This window comes from Neovison vison, chromosome 3 (genome assembly GCF_020171115.1).
Source record: "Neovison vison isolate M4711 chromosome 3, ASM_NN_V1, whole genome shotgun sequence".
Classification (NCBI taxonomy): Eukaryota; Metazoa; Chordata; class Mammalia; order Carnivora; family Mustelidae; genus Neogale; species Neogale vison.
In genome coordinates, this window is record NC_058093.1 from 104,504,786 (window position 1) to 104,527,340 (window position 22,555).

General features: G+C 37.4%; 1 protein-coding gene across 4 annotated transcripts in view; it reads left to right on the forward strand.

Moving 5' to 3' along the window:
* Positions 1–22,555, forward strand: part of EPB41L5 (erythrocyte membrane protein band 4.1 like 5) — a 140,274-nt gene that overhangs the window by 96,512 nt on the left and 21,207 nt on the right. For all 4 annotated transcript variants that reach the window (XM_044242630.1, XM_044242632.1, XM_044242634.1 and 1 more), the window contains 3 exons: positions 6,693–6,856; positions 14,334–14,431; positions 21,439–21,567. In XM_044242630.1, coding sequence (XP_044098565.1) covers positions 6,693–6,856; positions 14,334–14,431; positions 21,439–21,567 — 391 coding nt within the window. The remainder of the gene's footprint in view (positions 1–6,692; positions 6,857–14,333; positions 14,432–21,438; positions 21,568–22,555) is intronic.

The following is a 22,555-nucleotide window of genomic DNA, read 5'->3' on the forward strand; positions in this document are numbered from 1 at the left end:
ATTTTATTTGAGAGTGCATGCAAGCAGAGGGAGGGGCAGAAGTAGAGGGCTGAGAGAGAGACTCTTTAAGTCTCTGGAGTCTCTTAGACGCCCTGCTGAGCACAGAGCCCTATGTGGGGCTGGATCTCATGACCCTGAGATCATGACCTGAGCTGAAACCAAGAGTTGGATACTTAATCAGTTGAGCCATCCAAGCACCCCGCCATATAGTGTCTTTTGAAACTCAGACATTTTATTGTGATAAAGTCTAGCTTATCAAGTTTTTTTCTTTTATGGATTGTACCTTTGGTGTCATATCCTAAGAACATTTTGCCACCTCAAACTCAAAATACTTTTTTCCTGTATGTTTTCATGAAATATTTGGCAGTTTTAGCTCTTAATGCTTAGGACTGTTACCCATTTTGATTTAATTTTTAAGTGTGGTGTGAGGTAAAGGTCTAACTTCATTTGCATATATATTTAGTTGTCTGGCAGCATTTTTTAAAAAGATTATTCTTTTCTCCATTGATTTGTGCTGGCAAAAATCAACCAAAAATGTAAGAAATTCTGAGCTCTTAATTCTTTTCTGTTGATTCACATGTCTGTCTTTGTGTTGGTACCACTCTCTTGGTTACTGGGACTTAAAGTAAGTTTTTAAATCTGGTGGTGTATATCCTCCAACTCTTATTATTAAAAAGCTATTATAGCTTTTTTGAGTTTCTATATAAATTTTAGGATTGGCTTATCAGTTTCTACCAAAAAAAAAAAAGCATGCTGGAAATTAGATCTTGAATGCATTGAGTTTGTAGATCAATTTGGAAAGAATTCCTATCTTGACAATGTTAGTGTTCCACTTCATGCACATGAAATGTCTTTTCATTTATTTAGATCACCATTAATTTATTTATTATAGTTTTAAGTATACAAGTCCTGCCTGTCCTTTATTAAATTTATTCTTAAGTTTTTATTCTTTGTGATACTGTAAATGGAATTGTTTTAATTTCAACTTCCTGTTTTTCATTGCATAGTATACAGATATACTTGATTTTTGTATATTGATCTTGTATCCTTCAACTTTGCTGAACTTAATTTAATACTTTCTAGGACTCTAGGAAATCTAGGATTCTGTCATCTGCATGTAAAAACCTCTTTTTTTTTTTTAACCTTTTCTTTCCAGCCTGGGTATCCTTGATTTACTTTTCTATTCTTTTCCTTTTTTTTTTTTTTTCTTACTCCATTAAGTTAGAACCTTTAGTACAGTGTTGAGCAGAATTTTCTGTCTTATGGAAGAAAGCATTCAGTCATTCTGTCATTAAATGTGATCTTAGTTGTTGGTATTTTGTAAGTGCCTTTATCAGATTAGGATGTTTTATCTATTCCTTGTTTGTTAAAGAGTTTTTACCATGAATGGTGTTGAATTTGTCAAATGCATTTTCTGCCTCTGTTGAGATGATCATGTGTTTTTCTTCTGCTAATATGATACATTACCTTAATTGATTTTGGAATGTTAAACCAACTTTGTTTTCCTTGGGTAAATCCCACTTGGTCATGGTGGCCAATCCTTTTTATTTCTTACTTAACTTCTTTTCATGTCTTTGGCATGGTTCATTATTAAGGTAGTAATGGTCTCCTAGAATGAGTCAGGGAATGTTGCCTCTTCCTCTATTTCGGAAATAGTTTGTTGAAGACTGATATTATTTCTTCTTTTAAATATTTGATAGCATTTACCAGGGAAGTCATTTGGGCCTGAGTTTTTCTTAGTGAGATTTTTAATTACTAATTCAGTTTCTTATATGTGTCTATTCAGATTTTGTGTGTTCTGTAGTAAGCTTTGGTCATTTGTACTTTTCAGGGAGTTTTTCCTTATTATCTAAGTTGTTGAACGTATTGGTGTCAAGTTTCTAATGTTCCCTTATGCCATTTTATTTATTTATTTTACAGTAAGCTCTACAGCCAACATGGGGCTTGAACTCACGACCCCAAGATCAAGAGCTACATGCTCCACTGACTAAGCCAACCAGATGCCCCTCTTATACCATTTTAATATATGTAGGATTTATAATGATGTCACCTTTCTCATTTCCTGATGTTAGTAAATAAATACTCATTTTTTCCTTACCAGTTTAGCTAGAGGATATCAGTTATGTTAAGTTTCTCAAAGAACTAGCTCTTGGTTTAATTCGTTTTCTCTATTGTTTTCTTTTGATACTCATTATTTTCTACCTTCCTCTTCCTTTGCATTTAATTTGTTCATCTCTTTGTAGTTTATCAAAGTATAAGCTTAGGTCACTGATTTCCCAAGAGAATTTCCTTCTTTTCAAATATAGATATTTAGTACTATAAATAATTTCTCTAAGTATTACTTTAGTGGGATCCTACAAATTTGAATATGTTACGCTTTCATTTTTATTTAATTCAAAATACTTTTCCAGTCTTTCCTTTGGAATCTTTTTTGAGCCATTCGTAATTTAGCATTGCCTTATATATTTTCCAAATATTGGAGGATTTTCCAAGTATCTTTCTGTTTTGGAGTTCTAATTTAATTCTGTTCTGGTCAAAGAACATATGTTATATTTTATATGACTGAATCCTTTTGAACCTATTGAATCTTATTTTATGGCCCAGAATATGGTCTTAATGGTTATTCTGTTTGTACTTGAGAAAAACATGTATTTTGCTGTGTTGGATGTAGTGTTCTATAAATGTTAATTAGGTAAAGTTGTGGTTAGTGTTGTTTAAGTCTATTATATTCTTGCTGATTTTCTGCTTGGTTGTTCTATTAGTTATTGAAATGGAGTATTGAAATCTTTAGTTGTAATTATTGATTTGTCCCATTACTCTTTGTAGGTCTTTGAGTTTTAGCTTCATGTATTTTGAAGCTTTGTCATTAAGTTCATAAATATTTAGTATTGTTCTCTGGATTAAAGTACTCCTTTATCCTGATACAATGATCATCTTCATGTTAAGTACTGTTCTCTGCTCTGAACTCTACTCTGATATCAATATATTTAGTCAGGTTTTCTTTCAACTAGTGTTAGCTTGATATATCTTTTTCTATCTTTATATTTTCATTTTTTTAAATTTTCATTTTAAAATTTCTTTTTATTTTTAATCTCTTTGTTTCTTCATACTTAAATTGTTTAAATAGGCAGTATATAATTGAATTTTCATTTTCAAATCTTATATGACAATCTCTGCACTTAAATATTAGTGTGTTAGACCATTTCCATGTATTATGATTATTGCTATGATTAAGTTTAAGTTTGTCATCTTTGTTTTTTCCTCTTTGTCCCATGTTTCTTATTCCTGTCTTCCTCTCTTTCTGCCTTCTTTTTCATTAATTAGGTTTTTTTAAAAAATTCCATTTATGTCTTTTCTTCAGTCCTAATCTATAACTCTGTGTATTTTTGTTTTGTGTTGTTTTGTTTTTGCTTTAATGATTGCATTAGTGTAAACAACTTACCACAGTCTACATTTAAGGGATATTATACCATTTCATATATAGTATAAGAACCTTACTGTAGGGTACTTACATTTCTACTCCCTAGCCTTTTAATTTTCATTTCTCAAACATTTTTACTTTTACATATGTTATAAATCCCATTATACAGTGTTCATTTTACTTCTGTCTGTAGGTTTTCCTTTAATATATTTTTAGTGCAGGTCCTTGGTCATCAATTCTTTTGTATGAATGACTTTTTATTTTGACTTTTGTGCTTTTTTAAGATATAATTTACATTCTATAGCATTCACCATTTAAAGTGAGCATTCACCATTTAAAGTGAACATTCAGTGTTTTTTAGGACATTCATAGGATTGTGCCGCCTTTTATCACAGTTTTATTTTAGGATATTTTTGTCCCCCTAGAAGAAACCCCATACCCTTTAGCAATTGTTTTGAACAATTCCTGTTCACCCTTACAGAGAAGGCATCTCCTACCCTAAATACTACAAAATGGCTGAACATACAACACCCAACACTGGACAGATGAGATAGACAGCAGTTTGTTAGTCATATATATTCATAGCTCAAGGGAGGGGAAAACCTTACAACATACAGGCCCATGTGGGAGTTCTACCTGGGGGCACAGTGAATAAGCATGAGCTGTGGGAGGCAGGCTTTATAGTAACATGAGGATGAGGTGACCTCTGGTTTCCACCAGAAGATGTGATTACTTGTTTGAATAATTTCACAGGCTGGCAGGGAAGTAAAATTCATTAAGAACCAGGTAGAATACAGCTGGTATAGCTAGATAGAAAACTTTTCTCTTCTTTTTTAAGATTTTGTTTTTAAGTAATCTCTACACCCAGTGTGGGGCTCAAACTCAAACCCCAAGGTTAAGAGTCACAAGCTCTACTGACTGAGCCAGCCAGGTGCCTGGGGATCTTTTCCACTGGATGGGAGTGAGGGGGTGGAGGGACCATATCTGGTAAGAGCAGGGGAGTGCATTTGGGGCCCTGTGAGGCCCAAAGTGTCAAGACAGCACTTAATATTGAATCTTAATTTCATGGCTTATACCACAGGAATCAGTCTGCATTCTGCCCTGATTCCTCCTCCAGCCTCTGGCAGCCACAAATCTACTTCTGGTCTTTATGGATTTGCCTGTCCTGGACATCTCATGTAAATGCACTCATAGATTGTATTTTGTGTCTGGCCTTTTCCCTTTAATGTCATGTTTTCAAGGGTGATCCATGTTGTAGCATGCGTCAGTACTTCACACCTTTTTATTGCTGGTTAGTATTCCCTTCTATGGTTATACCACATTTTATTTCTCCATTCCTAGTTGATGGGCATTTGAGTTGCTTCCACTTTTTGGCTGTAACGTATAATGCTGCTGTGAACATTTGTGTACACATTTTTTGGTGGACATATGTTTTTGTTTTCCTTTGGTATATGCCTAACTTTTTCTTTTTTTTTTTTTAAAGATTTTTATTTATTTATTTGACAGAGAGAGATCACAAGTAGGCAGAGAGGCAGGCAGAGAGAGAGAGAGGAAGAAGCAGGCTCCCTGCTGAGCAGAGAGCCCGACGCGGGGCTGGATCCCAGGACCCTGAGATCATGACCTGAGCCGAAGGCAGCGGCTTAACCCACTGAGCCACCCAGGCGCCCCCTTCTTTGTTTTTTAAATAGGGTTTTGTTTTTTGGTTTTTGCTGGCTATAAAATTTGGGTTGATATTTTTTTCTTTCAGTGATTTCAAGATGTTCCCCTTCTGCCCTCCAGCATGTATTACTCCTGATGAGAAATCTGCTGTCATCTTTATCTTTATTCCTTTGAACATATAATGCCTTAGGCTGCTTTCAAGATTTTCTTTTTATCATTGGTTTTAAGCAGTTTGATTATGATGTGCTTAGGTGAGTTTCCTTCATATTGCTTGTGTTTAGGGTTTTTTAAAGTTTCTAGGATATGTGGGTTTATTTGTTTCACCAACTTCAGGAAAACTTCAGCCATTATTTCCTTAAAAATTTATTTGGTCCCATTCCCACTTTGGGATCCAAGTTACTTACACAGTACACTGCTTGAAGTTGTCCCACAGTTAACTGATATTCTTTTCATTTGGGAGGGATTCTTTTTTCTCTGTGTGTTTTATTTTGTATAATTTCTGTTGCTCTGGTTTCAAATTCAGTACCTTTTCTAATGTCAAATCTGCTGTCAATCCTAGTCAATATATTTTTCATCTCCATGCTCTCAAGAAGTTTGATTTGGGTCTCTTATTATATTTTCTCTGTCTCTGCTTAACTTTGTGAACATATGGGATGCAGAATGTCTTTCTCTGCGAATTCTGATGTTAGTTTCTATTGATTGATTATTCTTTTAAATATGGGATATCTTTTTTCTGCCTCTTTGCATTCTGGTAATTTTTCAGTGTATGCCTGATATTGTGAAATTTACTTTGTTGGATGCTAGATAATTTTATAGTCCTCTAAATCTTCTTGAGCTTTGTTTTAGGATGCAGTTACTACTTGGAAACAGTTTGGTCCTTTCAGGTCTTCCTTTTATTATGTGTTAGGTGGGCCTGTTGCCATTATTCTCCACTACTGAGGCAAGATCTTTCTGAATATTCAGTGCCTTGTGAATTATATATTTTTACAGTGTGGGAACAGGCACTGTGGCCCATTGTGAGTGCCACTAGTTCTTTTTCCAGCCAAAGGGAGAGAGGAAATCCTGTTGGATGATTGATTCCCCAGCCTAAGGGAGTTTCCTCACACGTATTCTCTGTTGGTCTGCTGAATATTGCTGGGGACCCTCTGCAGATCCTCAGGATTCTCTCCTTGAAGTGCTGCTCTCTCCCTTCTGGTGCTTTATCTCCCTTAGTCTTTCTAGATTCTCAGTTAAGGGACTCCTCCATGTTCTGCCTCATTTCACCTTTTCTGCACCACTGTGTGGAAATTCTCTGAAGGCCGTCATAGGGCTTACCTTTTTTGTTTCCTGAATCTGTTATCTGATGTCTAAATACCTTGAAAATAATTTCTTTTTTTTTTTTTTTTTACCCCTTAGGTTATTTTAGGGTGGAGGGGATGGATGCTAAATCTTGTCCCTTTTGCACCATTTTTGGCTGGAAAAGAAGTCTGCCCAAAAGGTTTTGACAGATAACTAAACCAATTGGGATGCAGCCTCTTACATGGATTTTTTTTTTACCCAACAAGTATTTTTGTTAGTATTTAAATTCATGATACATTTCTCGGTCTAAGTTAGTCTTCTTTCACCGTTACAGCTTGCCTCTGAATATTGATTTGCTAGATAGTCCAGAATTACTGGAAACAACCATTGATGATATAATTGGGGCACCTGACACTCTGGAAATACCCCAAGCGCCAGATGAAGTTAACATAGTCACCAGACAAACTGGATTGGAAGGAACTAAAGACGAATGTGGGAGTAAGTAAATGTTCTATGTAACATCAGGGACAACTTTTTATTTCATGTCTCTTTAAAATTGGCTATTTAAATCTGTTCTTTCAAGAATATTTTATGTAACAGTTGGATTTTAAAATTTGATAAAGAATAGTTACGTTTTCTTTTTGGCTTGAGGGTCCATTGAAATAGTTAAGAGCACACGATTAGGACAGTTAAACATTTGTGTCATTTAATAAGTCATTAAGCATTCATGAATTTTCAAACTTGCTTTGTACTGTTTCTTGGATGAAAATTAAGAGAAAAAAGATTTACTTAAGGATTTTCTATACAGCACAGCATTTAATAAATGTTTGGATATTCCTTTGGCTCCTAGAAAGTATTTTGTTATTAATGAGGAGTTTTGTTGCCCGAACCTGCAAAAATACACAATCCAGGAAGAGTGCTGTTTTTTCTTAATCTTTTAAAAGATTAAAAGGGCCTATTCTGGGGCACCTGGGTGGCTCAGTGGATTAAGCCACTGCCTTCGGCTCGGGTCATGATCTCAGTGTTGTGGGATCAAGCCCCACATCGGGCTCTCTGCTCAGCAGGGAGCCTGCTTCCCCTTCTCTCTCTGCTTGACTCTCTGCCTACTTGTGATCTCTCTCTCTGTCAAATAAATAAATAAAATCTTTAAAAAAAAAAAAGGGGGGGGGCCTATTCTCCTGAAACTGTTCCAAAAAAATAGAAATGGAAGGAAAACGTCCAAACTCATTTTATGAGGCCAGCATCACCTTGATCCCCAAACCAGACAAGGATCCTATCAAAAAAGAGAATTACAGACCAATATCCTTGATGAGCACAGATGCGAAAATTCTCACCAAAATAGGATTCAATAGTACATTAAAAGGATTGTTCACCACGACCAAGTGGGATTTATTCCAGGGCTGCAAGGTTGGTTCTACATCCGCAAATCAATCAATGTGATACAATACATTAATAAAAGAAAGAACAAGAACCATATGATACTCTCAATAGATGCTGAAAAAGCATTTGACAAAGTGCAGCATCCCTTCCTGATTAAAACTCTTCAAAGTGTAGGGATAGAGGGCACATACCTCAATATTATCAAAGCCGTCTATGAAAAACCCAGTGCAAATATCATTCTCAATGGAGAAAAACTGAAAGCTTTTCCGCTAAGGTCAGGAACACGGCAGGGATGTCCATTATCACCACTGCTATTCAACATAGTACTAGAAGTTCTAGCCTCAGCGATCAGACAACAAAAAGAAATTAAAGGCATCCAAATCGGTAAAGAAGTCAAACTTTTTGCAGATGATATGATACTATATGTGGAAAACCCAAAAAGACTTCACTCCAAAATTGCTAGAATTTGTACAGGAATTCAGTAAAGTGTCAGGATATAAAATCAATGCACAAAAATCAGTTGAATTTTTTTTTATACCACCAACAAGACAGAAGAAAGAGAAATTAAGGAGTCAATCCCATTTACAAATGCACCCCAAACCATAAGATACCTAGGAATAAACCTAACCAAGGAGGCAAAGAATCTATACTCAGAAAGCTATCTGTACTCATGAAATAAATTGAGGAAGACACAAAGAAATGGAAAAATGTTCCATGCTCATGGATTGGAGGAACAAATATTGTGAAAATATCTATGCTACCTGAAGCAGTTTACACAATTAACAAGTCAGGAAATGACAGATGCTGGCGAGGATGCGGAGAAAGGGGAACCCTCCTACACTGTTAGTGGGAACGCAAGCTGGTGCAACCACTCTGGAAAACAACATGGAGGTTCCTCAAAATGTTGAAAGCAATTTACACATTTAATGCAATCCCTATCAAAATCCCATCCATTTTTTTCAAAGAAATAGAACAAATAATCCTAAAATTTATATGGAACCAGAAAGACCTCAAATGCCAAAGGAATATTGAGAAAGAAAGCCAAAGTTGGTGGCATCACAATTCCAGACTTCAAGCTCTATTACAAAGCCATCATCATCAAGACAGTATGGTACTGGCACAAAAACAGACACATAGATCAATGGAACAGAATAGAGAGCCCAGAAATAGACCCTCAACTCTGTGGTCAACAAATCTTCAACAAAGCAGGAAAGAATATCCAGTGGAAAAAAGTCTGTTCAACAAATGGTGTTGGGAAAATTGGACAGCCACATGCAGAAAAATGAAACTGGACCATTTCCTTACACCACACACAAAAATAGACTCAAAATGGACAAAGGACCTGAATGTGAGAAAGGAATCCATCAAAATCCTTGAGGAGAACACAGGCAGCAGCCTCTTGGGCCTCAGCCACAGCAACGTCTTCCTAGGAACATCACCAAAGGCAAGGGAAGCAAGGGCAAAAATGAACTATTGGGATTTCATCAAGATTAAAAGCTTTTGCACAGCAAAGGAAACAGTTAACAAAACCAAAAGACAGCGACAGAATGGGAGAAGATATTCGCAAATGACATATCAGATCAAAACCACAATGAGATACCACCTCACACCAATCAGAATGGCTAAAATTAACAAGTCAGGAAATGAGAGATGCTAGCGAGGATGCAGAGAAAGGGGAGCCCTCCTACACTGTTGGTGGGAATGCAAGCTGGTGCAGCCATTCTGGAAAACAGTATGGAGGCTCTTCAAAAAGTTGAAAACAGAGCTACCCTGTGACCCAGCAATTGCACTACTGGGTATTTACCCTAAAGATACAAACGTAGTGATCCGAAGGGGCATGTGTACTCGAATGTTTATAGTAACAGTGTCCGCAATAGCCAAACTATGGAAAGAACCTAGATGTCCATCAACAGATGAATGGATAAAGAAGAGTGGTGTATATACACAATGGACTACTACTATGCAGCCATCAAAAGAAATCTTGCCAAAAAAAAAAAAAAAAAAAAAAAAGAAATCTTGCCATTTGCGGCAACGTAGATGGAACTAGAGGGTATTATGCTTAGCAAAGTAAGTCAATCAGAGAAAGACAACTATCATATGATCTTCCTGATATGAGGAAGTGGAGATGCAATGTGGGGGGTTTGGGGGGTAGGAAAAGAATAAATGAAACAAGATGGGATCAGGAGGGAGACAAACCATAAAAGACTCTTAATCTCACAGAACAGACTGAGGGTTGCTGGGGGGAGGGGGGTCAGGAGAGGGTGGTGGGGTTATGGACATTGGTGGGGGTGTGTGTGCTGTGGTGAGTGCTGTGAAGTGTGTAAACCTGGCGATTCACAGACCTGTACCCCTGGGGCTAAAAATACATTATATAGTTTATAAAAAAATTAATAAGAAAAAAGATTGAAAGGGAACCGTAAATTGCATATTGAAAATTTCTATGTATTTGTGAATTTGGTTTGGCAATAAAGCATAAACTGCCTATAGGGGCTTTCTATTGAATCTCGGTGTAATATGTGTTCATTTAAAAGCACCTCATTTATGTGGCTATTGCCAATTTTGATTTTTTTTAAAGATTTTATTTATTTATTTATTTGACAGGCAGAGATCACAAGTAGGCAGAGAGAGAGAGAGAGGAGAAAGTAGGCTCCCTGTTGAGCAGAGAGCCCAAAGCGGGTCTTGATCCCAAGACCCTGAGATCATGACCTGAGCCGAAGGCAGAGGCTTTAATCCACTGAGCCACCCAGGCGTCCTGCCAATTTTGATTTCTATCACTAAGTCAGACACCATCTTTAAACAACTTACAGGGAACTGCCAGTGAGTACGCTATGGTCTCTGAAGAGCATTGAGTATAGCAGTAGTATGTAGTAATTTAGAATAGAAAGTGTTAATGAAAAGTTACTCCGTGCTTCAGGTTAATAGGACATGTTTAAGTACTACTGGTAATTGGCTTTAAAAATGTATTCCTTTGGGCGCCTGGGTGGCTCAGTGGGTTAAGCCGCTGCCTTCGGCTCAGGTCATGATCTCAGGGTCCTGGGATCGAGGCCTGCATCGGGCTCTCTGCTCAGCAGGGAGCCTGCTTCCTCCTGCCTCTCTGCCTGCTTGTGATCTCTCTCTGTCAAATAAATAAATAAAATCTTAAAAAAAAATGTATTCCTTTGTTCCTTAAGTAATCAATACAAATAGACAGTGAAGAAAATGTTTTTAGCCAGAAGTAGAACTAGGTTAATACAGAGTATTTCCAGGGTTAAAAAATAAAATAATCTTTTTTTATAGAGGTGGCATTATTGATTTTATATATACATTCCATTTTGATTCCATTATACAAATGCAAAAAACAATTTTTCCTCTCTTTCAGTGATGCCATAGCATAGTGTTGGCAAATTGCATTTATTTAATGTATACTTCCGAGGAAATTGTTTTGGTTTGGGAGAACATGGTAGAATGAATTTAGGAAGATGCCTAGAAAATAAAGGAGCAAGTAAGATGTAATAACTCTTTAAATAACTCTCTGATATATCAAAGAATTTATTTTATGATGCTTAATTGGTGAATCTTGGATCAGCAACTTCAAAGGTTAGTGAAGCAGGTTTAGAATCAGTATAGAGGAGACTTAAAAATCTCTCTGCCATGTATTGGAAATAGATACCTGATAGTAAGTGAGCACCTCATTACAGAAGGTACTCAAGCAGAGCTTAAATGATATTAAAGTTGTGGCAGAAGAAATTATTGTGTAGTGTGGAAGTTTCATTAATAAGATTTACTCAGTCAGATTTATATACATTTATATTTATAACATTTGTTCAAAGTCATTCAGTGAAAATAGAGTGTTTTGCTATTAAGAATTAAGGTCTTGGAATCCTGGTGTCCAATTTATTTTGTATTTTCTTTTGGCTATCATGTCAAAATCCTGATTCACATGGGTAAGTTGTTATGAATAGTAACTTTTAAAAAAATAGCTTATCCTGTTATTTTAGGATTTTCCTCAGCCAAGCAGAAGTAGCACAGGAAGCTTTATTTCAACCAGAAAATGCCCCCAAACCCAATATTTTAGGTTTTAAGTTTTGCGGTATTTATTGGCATAAGCTAAAGTATTTGTGGTCTCAACATCATCATGTTAAAATTTAGTATTGCATAATTTGAAGCGTTAAGAAAACCAGGAGAAAAAAAAAACAAAACCCTGGAGATATAAATTAAGAATGCAAATGGACGCACCTGGATGGCTCAGTTTGTTAATTGCCTCTTGATTTCGGCTCAGGTCCTAATCTCACTTGAGATTGAGCTCCACACTGGGTGTGGAGCATGCTTAACATTCTCTCTGCCCCTCCTTCCTCCTCTCAAAAAAAGGTATGTAAAGGAAAGATTTTGTGAAGATCAGTGTTGAATTTGTGATTCTCAGTTTTGTACATTAAAATTACCTGGAAAGTTTTAAGAACTACCAGTAACAGAAAACTACTTCTGGAAGTTCTGTTATCATGGTTCTAGGATCAGCTCTGGGAATCAGTATTCCTTAAAACCTCCCCATCTGATTGTAATGTGTAGCCAAGAGAGCGATCCACTGAGTTAATTAATGGATACTTTTATAAGATCTTTTTGATCTTATTTGATTTTAAAGAGGAGCAAATGATTTCATAGTGTTTTCCTCCCTTTTACTGGGTTAAATAGGAATTACTACGCAGCTTTTTTTGGGTCAAGTTAACAGTGTAAAAATTTAAACTCCTACCAAATCATCCCTGCGTGATAAGATTATTAGAGTGGTTAATTTTTTTCCCCCAAGATTTTATTTATTGAGTAACTGGGTGGCTCAGTTGGCTAAGCATCTGCCTTTGGCTCAGGTCATGATCCCAGGGTCCTGGGATCAAGTCCCACATTGGGCTCCCTGCTCCGTGAGGAGGCTGCCTATCCTTCTTTTTCCTTATTCCTCCCTCCACTTGTTTTCTCTCTCTCAAATAAATAAATATAATTTTCTAAAAAGTTTTTATTTAATTAATTAAAAATATTTTATTTATTTGAGAAAGAGAATAAGGGGAAGGGCAGATGGAGAGGAAGAAGCAGGCTCCCCTGGAACAGAGAGCCCAATGCAGGGCTTGATCCCAGAACCCCGGGATCATGATCTGACCCAAAGGCTTACACTTAACCTACTGCGCCACCTAGGCGCCCCTAGAGTGGTTAATTATTTTTAAATAAAGTTCATTTAAAGCTGAATTGTGTTTAATATATTATCTTTTCAGTGGTTAGAGAAATTTATTTGTAATGTGTTTTGCAGCTGGTCAGAACATAGTAAGACAAAAGGCTTGTCCTGCAAGCCTTTTGAAACATCTTTGAAATACCTTGTGTTTCAATACATACTCTGTTGAATCAGTGAATGAATAACGTATGTTCTTAATCTGTTTGCTCCACAGAAGTGTAGTTTTAGGCAGTGTATATAGTTAGGGTCAAGGAAAGAAAGTGGGAAGGTACTGAAGTTCGGCAGGAGGTGCCGCTTCCAGTCGGCGATGAGAGAAGAATAAGGCACCAACAAGTCAGCTGCGAAAGACTGGGAGCAGGGGACAACAGTCGAAAAGGACGGCTGCCACGAGCAACTCCACTGTCTCACTTTTATTGGATAGAAAACAGTAACCAACAGAAGGATTGATGAAGGTCAAACGTTAATCCCATCTTGCAGACAAGCAAGAAGGAGGATAAAGTTTATAGTTCAACAAGGACATTCAAAGGACTCATCTAACTAACGAAGGGCGCTTCTGGGAAGAGAAAGGAGCGAGAACGGATAAGGGAAGCAGGCGGTTTTCGTTCCACCCTGAGCTGACCGGGTGTTCCGGGTGCTCTGCTTCCCTGAAGTAGGCGGCGCTCCGCCCTGGGCGGGCAGGGCATCCCCAGCTGCCCAGCTTCACGGTAGTATATTGTCCTTCTCCCCAAACACCTGTTGCCAGTATATGTATATCTTAAGGCCATATCTAAATGTGCTTGGTAACTAGTAAAATCCTCCAGGGGTTACAGTTTAAGTAACAAATTGTTCCGAGGGGCAGCAGCAAGGAGGAGCTTGTATTGTGGTTATGGAAGGATGGTGTCACAGGTGTTCTCTGCCTTTTCTTGGTATCTTTTGGCTAGTAAGCCTTTTTTTTTTTCTTTAAAGAATTTATTTATTTGACAGAGAGAAAACACAAGTAGGCAGTGAGGCAGGCAGAGAGAGAAAAAGGAGGAAGCAGGCTCCCCGCTGAGCAGAGAGCCTGATGCGGGATTCGATCCCAGGACTCTGGGATCATGACCTGAGCCGAAGTGAGTGGCTTAACCACTGAGCCACTCAGGCACCCGGCTAGTAAGCCTTCTTAACCAAACATGCTATTGAGATTCCATACCTAGTGGCTTTCTACACATGGTATAGATACAAGGCAATATTCCTGTAATGTAGGTTAACTCCTAAATTAATAGTTATCTGGTTGTAGAAAGAAAATCTATTTATTTTCTACAGACTTACAGGTTATTCCATTTAATTGTTGGTAACTGGTAAATTGGAAAAACAAAACGTAAGTATATGCCCTCACACAGCTGTGACAGCCTGGCAGACTAAGAGGCCATGTTGCCATTTTTTTCCCAGCTTTAAAGGAGGATTCACAGAAGCTCAAACACCTTGAAGTGGAAAGCAGTCCATTGCCAGCTTCTCGTCCCAACGTTGATGTCAACATCAACAACCAGGTATTCATTTCTCCTTCATAATACCTGCACACATCTCCAGACCTCCTAGAAATCCCTGCTTTTTCCAAAGCTGATACTTTCTCTTTTCTTTTTCTGGGGAATGTGTGTGTGCTGACTTCTTTCAGACATATTTCAAAGGCACAATTCTTGGATGTTTGGGAGGAAAGGAGGAAATTCGGGCAGTGATAGGAACTGTGAGGTCATCTCCTGAGTGTTTTCCAATATGTATGCAAAGAGTTGTGGCTGTTTTAAACTTACTGTTTTGATTTAGCCCATTCTTTTTCTAATTCTGTTCAGTAGGTACTGCTGTAGTTGAAGGTGACAGCTTTTTAAAATAACAGAAGGATTTGAGACAGTTGGGTGGCTCAGTTGGTTGAGCATCTGACTCTTGGTTTCAGCTCAGGTCATGATCTCAGAGTCCTGGGATCAACCCTGCACTAAGTAAGGAGTCTGCTTGAGATTCTCTCCACTGCCCCAGTCCCTTGCCTCTGCCTCCATGCCCCGTGTGCACACACTCTCTCTCTCTCTCTCACAAATAAATGAAGATAAAATTGCAGAAGGGTTTGTTTGAAAAGCAGCTGGTCTGTCATATAAACAGGAAGAGAATGGAACTTGAGATGCTTCAGCTTTGTCCTTCATAACTTTCACCACCCTGTGCCCTTCGAATTTTAGGTGTGGGGTGGGGGGGTGCATACCAGTATAACCAATTAAACTTCAGTTAATTGCTTGAGTGTAATTTAAAATTTTTCTTAAATAGCTTAAAGGAATAATTAAATAGAATGAGATAAAAAATAATTCATTTTATCTGCTACTAGATGTCCCTACTAAGTGGAAGAGTAAATTTTAGATAATGATCTAGAGACACCCTTTTTTTCCCTATATATAGACAACAGGTAACATGGATATGTTGAATGAATTTTGTTTTGGTTTTAAAGAGGAAAGGGGACCAGCTGGTTTGCAGTGTTGTTTCATCCTTGGATAACTAACTGGAATTTCTTCGGAGGCCAGTGTGATGTAAAGAGTGATTCTCTTCTTTCTTGCCATTTTTCAAGCTGTCCTTTTGAATCGAGTTTTTTTTTTCTTTTTCTAATATGTTTTTCCTTAGAAATGTCTTTTAGAAGCTGATTAAATTTCAGACTTTTATTTTCTTTCTTTCTTTTTTTAAGATTTTAGTTATTTGTCAGAGAGAGTGAAATAGCACAAGCAGGGAAGTGCAGGCAGAGGGAGAAGCAGCTCCCTGCTGAGCAAGGAGCCTGGTGCAGAACTTGATCCCAGGACCCTGGGATCGTGACCTGAGCCCAAGGCAGACACTTAGCCAACGAGCCACCCAGGCATCCCAACTTAAATTTTCATGACCCCTCAGTATTTTTCAATTGTATTTGTGTGTTTGGTTTCATATTCTCAGTTGTTTTACTATCTCTGTAAGTAGAGGAATACGGGGTCAGAGGCAAAAGAGTTAATTGAAAGCTTTAGATGGAAGTTTTAGATGGTTAGAAACTAATGAGGGAAAAATTTAATGGAGGACTGGAATAATCCTAAAGGAGAATGTGACTGGTGAATCTTGGTGGGCATAGGGTGGGGGAAGAGGAGTGATTGTTACACTGGAAGGGAGTTCAAGGAAATCCACTGAACAGTTACGTGTTTCTTTTGTAAAATTTCCTGCATGTCTAGTTATAATATAACTGAGGCTCCAAAGCAGAGGACCTATTCAGTTATTCTTGAAGCCTTGAAAAAAGAGGAGTGTAGGGTTCAGTGTAGGAAAGGGAGTGTAAGAGTGGCTTTTAGGTAAAGGATGGTGTGCCATCAAGAAACAGTCTGGGGTTCACATAGCTAGGAGAAATATTAGCTAATATTTAGTGAGAGCTTATTCAATGGCAAGCAGGAACAACAAGAAAGACCTCAGTGCTGTACTAAAAACTAGGAGACAGCTGATCACCTTACCATATGTCTTTAGAACTAGAGTGTTGTATAAAAGTTGATTCATATTTTATTTATATGACACATTTTTAATCCAGTCTGATTTCTCTACTATTATAATCAATAGTTCATGTTTGCTTGGAGAATACAAATTAATCTGAATAATCAGCTTTACTAACTAAAGTAATCTTAGGATGAAAAACTTGTAAATAAAGTATATTGTTCTAAAGCAAAGTATTAGTTTTGGATGATCAGCTCTAAGAATTGTATTACTAAGAAGCTTTAAGCCATGTTAGGTTGAGACTAGCACTATTGGCAGTAGAGCTGACTTCAAATTCATGTCTTGAGAACCCATTTTAGAGGGATCTCATGCCATGTGAGACCTATTTTACCCCGGATTGATGCAGTCATTTGATTTCCATACACTGTTGATTCAGCTCTACCAACGTGTTTGCTGTTTACTTTTTGTAAGATAAACTAATAAGGGGCACCTGGGTGGTTCAGTCTGTCAGGCATCTGCCTTGGGCTCAGGTCATGATCTCAGGATCCTGGGATTGAGCCCTGTATAGGGCTCCCTGCTCAGTGGGGAGTCTACTTCTCCCTCTGCCCCTCATCCTGCTCCTGCTCTCTCTAATAAATAAATAAAATATAAAATAAAAAATAATAAATAAAATAAATAAGTAAAATATAAATATAAAATATAAATAAATAAATAAGTAAAAATATACACCTTTGTGTATATTTAGTAACAATATAAGGTAAACTAATCTTCTAAAGCAGAATTGTTAACTTGCAGATCATGGATCTATTCATGAATAATTATGAGGAGGGCCTTAAACTCTGAAATTGAGTATATATTCTTTGTTCTATTTATTTATTTGGCAGCACAAGTAAGTAGAGCAGCAGGCAGAGGGAGAGGGAAAAGCAGACCAATGGAGGGCTTTATCCATTGGTCTGGGAGGGAGCCCAGTGCAGGGAGCCCAATGCAGGGCTTTATCCCAGGACCCTGAGATTAAGACCAGATTAAGACCAGAGCTGAAGGCAGAGAGTTAACTGACTGAGCCACCCAGGTGCCCCTTGAATACATATACTTGTCATTGATTCATTTATATATTTTTTCTGAAAAGTAGATCCTTATTTTGTTAAATTCTCAAAAGGGTCCATGACTCAAAAAAAGAATGAACCATCACCAACCTTAGAACATCTCATTGAATCTCTCCAAGGTACTAAAAAGCACTTTACTTTGGTTAAAAGGTTCATGTATATATTTTTTAATCCAATCATTTCAGTGTTGGATCTCTCAAAATTAGGACCTCTTACAAGAATGTACCGTGTTTCTTGTAGATTTTACTGTTTACACTATTCACCTTGGTTGTTTGACTATGCCCTTCTGATAAGATGTTCACATTTCCCAGCCAAGATTGTTTTAAGAGTGCAGGTCTGCATCTGGTGGCATTCTGCCTGGAACGTAGGCAAACTTCAGATCAACTTTAACACCTCTCACCTAAGTTCTCCTGTAAGCTGACTTTGACAGCCAGGATTACTCTCCAGTAGAGTTGGAGTAGCCGCAGTCATTTCAGTTCAGGTCTCATTTGGGGTATTTAGGAATCAGGGTGTCCTTTTAATGCTTTTGGTCATCTGTTTGCCACATTTTGGGCATTCAAGGCAGTCGTATCAGCAGCATAGTAACTGGCTGACCCTGAAATTATGTGCTATAATAAAGTGAAAATATTTTAAAGCTGTTAAACTCAACTTGTATTTCAGTAATTTTTTTATGTACTCATACATCATAATTATAGAAAATAGATTTAAAGAAGTAGGAAATTTTAAATCTTCATTATTCACTACTAAGAGATAACTACAGTTAACATTTTTTTTTTAAGATTTTATTTATTTATTTGACAGACAGAGACCACAAGTAGGCAGAGAGGCAGGCAGAGAGAGAGGAAGAAGCAGGCTCCCTGCTGAGCAGAGAGCCCGACGCGGGGCTGGATCCCAGGACCCTGAGATCATGACCTGAGCCGAAGGCAGAGGCTTTAACCCACTGAGCCACCCAGGCACCCCTACAGTTAACATTTTTTAAGACAAATATTTCCAAGCATTTAAATATGTATTTTTAAAAATAAAAAGAGAGTGACACTGCATTGGTTTTTTGTTCATTTTTTTTTTTTTAAAGATTTTACTTATTTGACAGAAAGGTCACAAGCAGGCAGAGAGGGAAGCAGGCTCCCTGCTGTGCAGACAACCGGATGCGGGGCTTGATCCCAGGACCCCGAGATCATGACCTGAGCCAAAGGCAGAGGCTTAACCCACTGAGCCACCCAGGCGCCCTGACACTGTGTTTTAAAACACAAATCAATTTTAAAACAAATCAATTATAAATGTCGTTCTTTATTTTGAGGACATATTATAGACAGTAGTTAACTTGTGTCATCACTGTATTTACTCAGTTACCTGTTGGACGTTTAGATTATTGCTAGTTTTCACTGTCATCAACAGTGCTGTGACAAACAACCTTCTAAATAAATATCTGCCATCATCTGATTATTTTCCTGGGAAGGAAGTAGTAGGTTAAAGTACAGGCAATTTTAAAGCCTTTATGCTTTTGCAAAAATTGAAAGATGGTAACAATTTATACTTTTACGTGTGATATGTGTGTTAATTACTTTTTTTTTAAACGTTTATTTATTTATGACTGAGAGAGCGAGAGAGGGAACACAAGCACGGGAGAGTTGGATAGGGAGAAGCTGGCTCCCCACTGATCAGGGAGCCTGATAATGGGCCTCAGTCCCAGGACCCTGAGATCATGACCTGAGCCAAAGGCAGAATGCTTTACAACTGAGCCACCCAGACGCCCCTGTGTGTTGAATTCTTGTTTATGTTTGGAATATAGACAGAAAAAGAAATCTCTGCTTATGTCCAGAGGCAGCTTGCTCTGAGAATCCTATAATGTCAAATATAAACAATTAACAAGTAATTTCAACTCTGAAACACAATTGACTCTGAAAAGAAAATGTCAGAAGTATTTGAATTAGCCATGATTTTTCTTTATCGAGATATAATTGACAAATAAAATTGTAATATATTTAAGGAATACAACACGATGATTTGATATACATATACGTTGTGAAATGATTTCTACAGTTGAATTAATATACCTGTTACCTCATATAGTGACCTTTTTGGTTTCTTTTGGCTTTTGGTGAGATGTACTCTCACCAAATTCTCAAAAGGGTCTACTCTCTAAACAAATTTCAAGTATATGGAACCGATGATTAGCTATAACCACCATGCTATATATTAGGTCCTCAGAATTTAATTCATGTTATAACTGGAAATTTGTACCTTTTTACCAGGCTTTACCTATTTCCCCACCCCTAAACCCCTGGCAACCACCATTCTACTTTGTTTCTGAGTTGGATTTTTTTTGTTTATTAATTTGCACATGTAAGTAATACCATGCAGTATTTGCCATTCTCTGACTTGTTTCACTTAGCATAATGCCCTCCAGCCTCATCCATGCTGATGTAAATGGCAGAGTTTCCTTCTTTTTTTAAATTGAAGTATTGTTGACATGTAATCTTATATTAGTTTCAAATGTATGGCAGTGATTCTATAATTACATGCATTATGAAATGCTCACCATAAGTGTAGTTACTGTCACAGTACAAAGTCATTACAATATTTGACTATGCTCCCTGTGCTAAGATTTCCTTGTTTTTAAAGGTCAATAATGCTCCATATAAACATTTACACTCACCACATTTTTAATCCATCATCCTTCCATGGATGTTTATGTTGTTTCCATATCTTGGCTACTGCACATAATACTGTAGTGAACATGGGAGGGCAGAAGTCTCTTCAGGATTGTAATTTTGTTTCCTTTGAATATATGCCCAGAAGTGGAATTGCTGGATTATACCATATGAACTACCTATAATTTAAAAAGTAACTTTTTTTAGGGACTAAAGGACTTTTTTTAGGGACTTCCTGCAATTAATAGGAATCATTCTCAAGACTAGGCAGTCACAGGCATTAAGAGTTTAGTCCAAAGCATTGGTTCTTAGACTTTTATGTGTATTAGAATCACATATGGAAGCTCCTGCAACATTCAGATTTAGGGTCCCACACAGAGGCAGATGTGTGGAAACCACACTGAGAAACACCAAATCAGAATAAGCACATTAATTAAATCTTTCAAATCTGAAAGAACAGCATAGTGTGTAATCCCATACATGGCAGCTAACCCGTTTTACGGAACAAAAGCTGTGTCTAAGACTAAGAAAGTGTTTAGAGTGAGTCTGTTGTTTAGACCAGCCTTAAATATCAAGCACAGTAATAATAGTGATAAAGTGTTGTTGTTGTTGCCACTCAAGTTAAGTATCATTTGTAGTGCAGATAATTTAAAGTACTTTTTTTTTTTAAGAAGGCTCCATGCCAAGCATGGAGCCCAGTGTGGGGCTTAAACTCACCATCAGAAATGAGATCAAGAGCCATATGCTTAACCAAGTGAGCCATCCAGGAGCCCTTAACCTTCTTAATTTGCTTCATTCCATTTATTTTTTTTCATAATGGTTTATTTATAATGTTTTCATTGTGACCTTCACTGACTGGACTTGGGCTTTGTTCTGTTATTTTCATAGTCTATACCTGAGAGGGACTGTTTGTGGCTAAGAAACATAATTCTAAACAAAATTATCTACTGGTGACAGCTCCAGAATTGCAGTGATTAGCCTGTGTAGGGCCTAACCTAAAATCAGTTGAATTACAGCAAACAGCTCATGTTTTCCATGTACAATTTCATTGAAGCATTTGTCCTGAATGATGTAGTTAGTTATTCAGTTGCTTTAAAGACAGGAAATTGGGCTTGATGATTTCTTGAGACCCCTACCAATTCATATTTCATGTTTGTGATTATTGTGCCTTAGTTTGAAACTGCATGTGGGAGGTGACTATTCTTGGACTAGGACATGACTATTTAAGACACATGATGTCCTGGTTGTCTGAATATGAACTTTCATCGGCACCTTTCCTATTTCCATATAACTATAGTACATCAGAGTTGCTTACAGTATATTTTTAATATCTAGGAGGAGGTGGTGAAGTTGACTGAGAAATGTCTTAATAATGCCATTGAGAGCCCAGGATTGAATGCCAGAAGAGTTCCTCCTGACTTGAAAAGTAATATTTTGAAGGCTCAAGTAGAAGCAGTGCATAAGGTAAGCTGCCTTTATTTATTTACTTATTTATTTATTGACACCGGGTCTATTTTCTTTTCTTTTTCTTTTTTTTTAAATTATTTTTATTAACATATAATGTATTATTTGCCCCAGGGAATAGGTCTGTGAATCATCAGGCTGACACATTTCACAGCACTCACCATAGCACATACCCTCCCCAGTGTCCATAATGGTAAGCTGTCTTTAATGGGGATAGTCCTGATGAAGGGAAAAGAACAGCAGAGAGACCCAAAGACCCGACCTAGCTAGTGATTAGAGATAGAGAGTAGTACCCATACACATGCTCAAGATGGCAGAATGCCTTCCTGAGTCTCAGTAGAAGCTAGATTAAGAGGGGACAGTCATGGGATAAAAAGTTGAAAGTAAAGACCCTCTAGGGCATAAGAAGTTCTTTTTTCTTTTTAAGTCAAATTCCTATAAAAGTGAGTCTCTACTCTTTGCCACTTTTATAGCCAGAAAATCTAATGACTTTGAGTTTCTTATCAACACTAAGTCTGTGGTTTTAGATCTTTCTTTAGCAATCTGCTATTCCCCACCACCCATCTGCCCTCAGTTTGGCAGAGTTATGTGTCACAAGAGTGACAGTTACAAGGTGAAGGAGTTGGCTGTGACATTGTGAAGGATGCAGTGGGGAAGGACCAGTCCCCATGTAGTTTATGGCATCCATCTTCTCCAAAGTCAGTTTTTCCTTGGTGCTCCCTAACTTTCAGACTTACCCTCCATAGTAAAATCAGAACAGAATTCCTTCTCACTAAATCACATTATCAACTAGAATTTTGAAATACCCTGTTGTTGAGAAGATGCACTTTATCCACTCTGTCCCCAAGCACAAGCCTTGAAGGGAACTTGAGATGGTTTGCAGAATATTATTCATGCTTTAGTTATCTATCCTCTCCCCACGAGTATAAACCTGACATAATATTTGCCTGTAAAAGTAAATGTAAAATATGACAGTACAGGCTCTGGA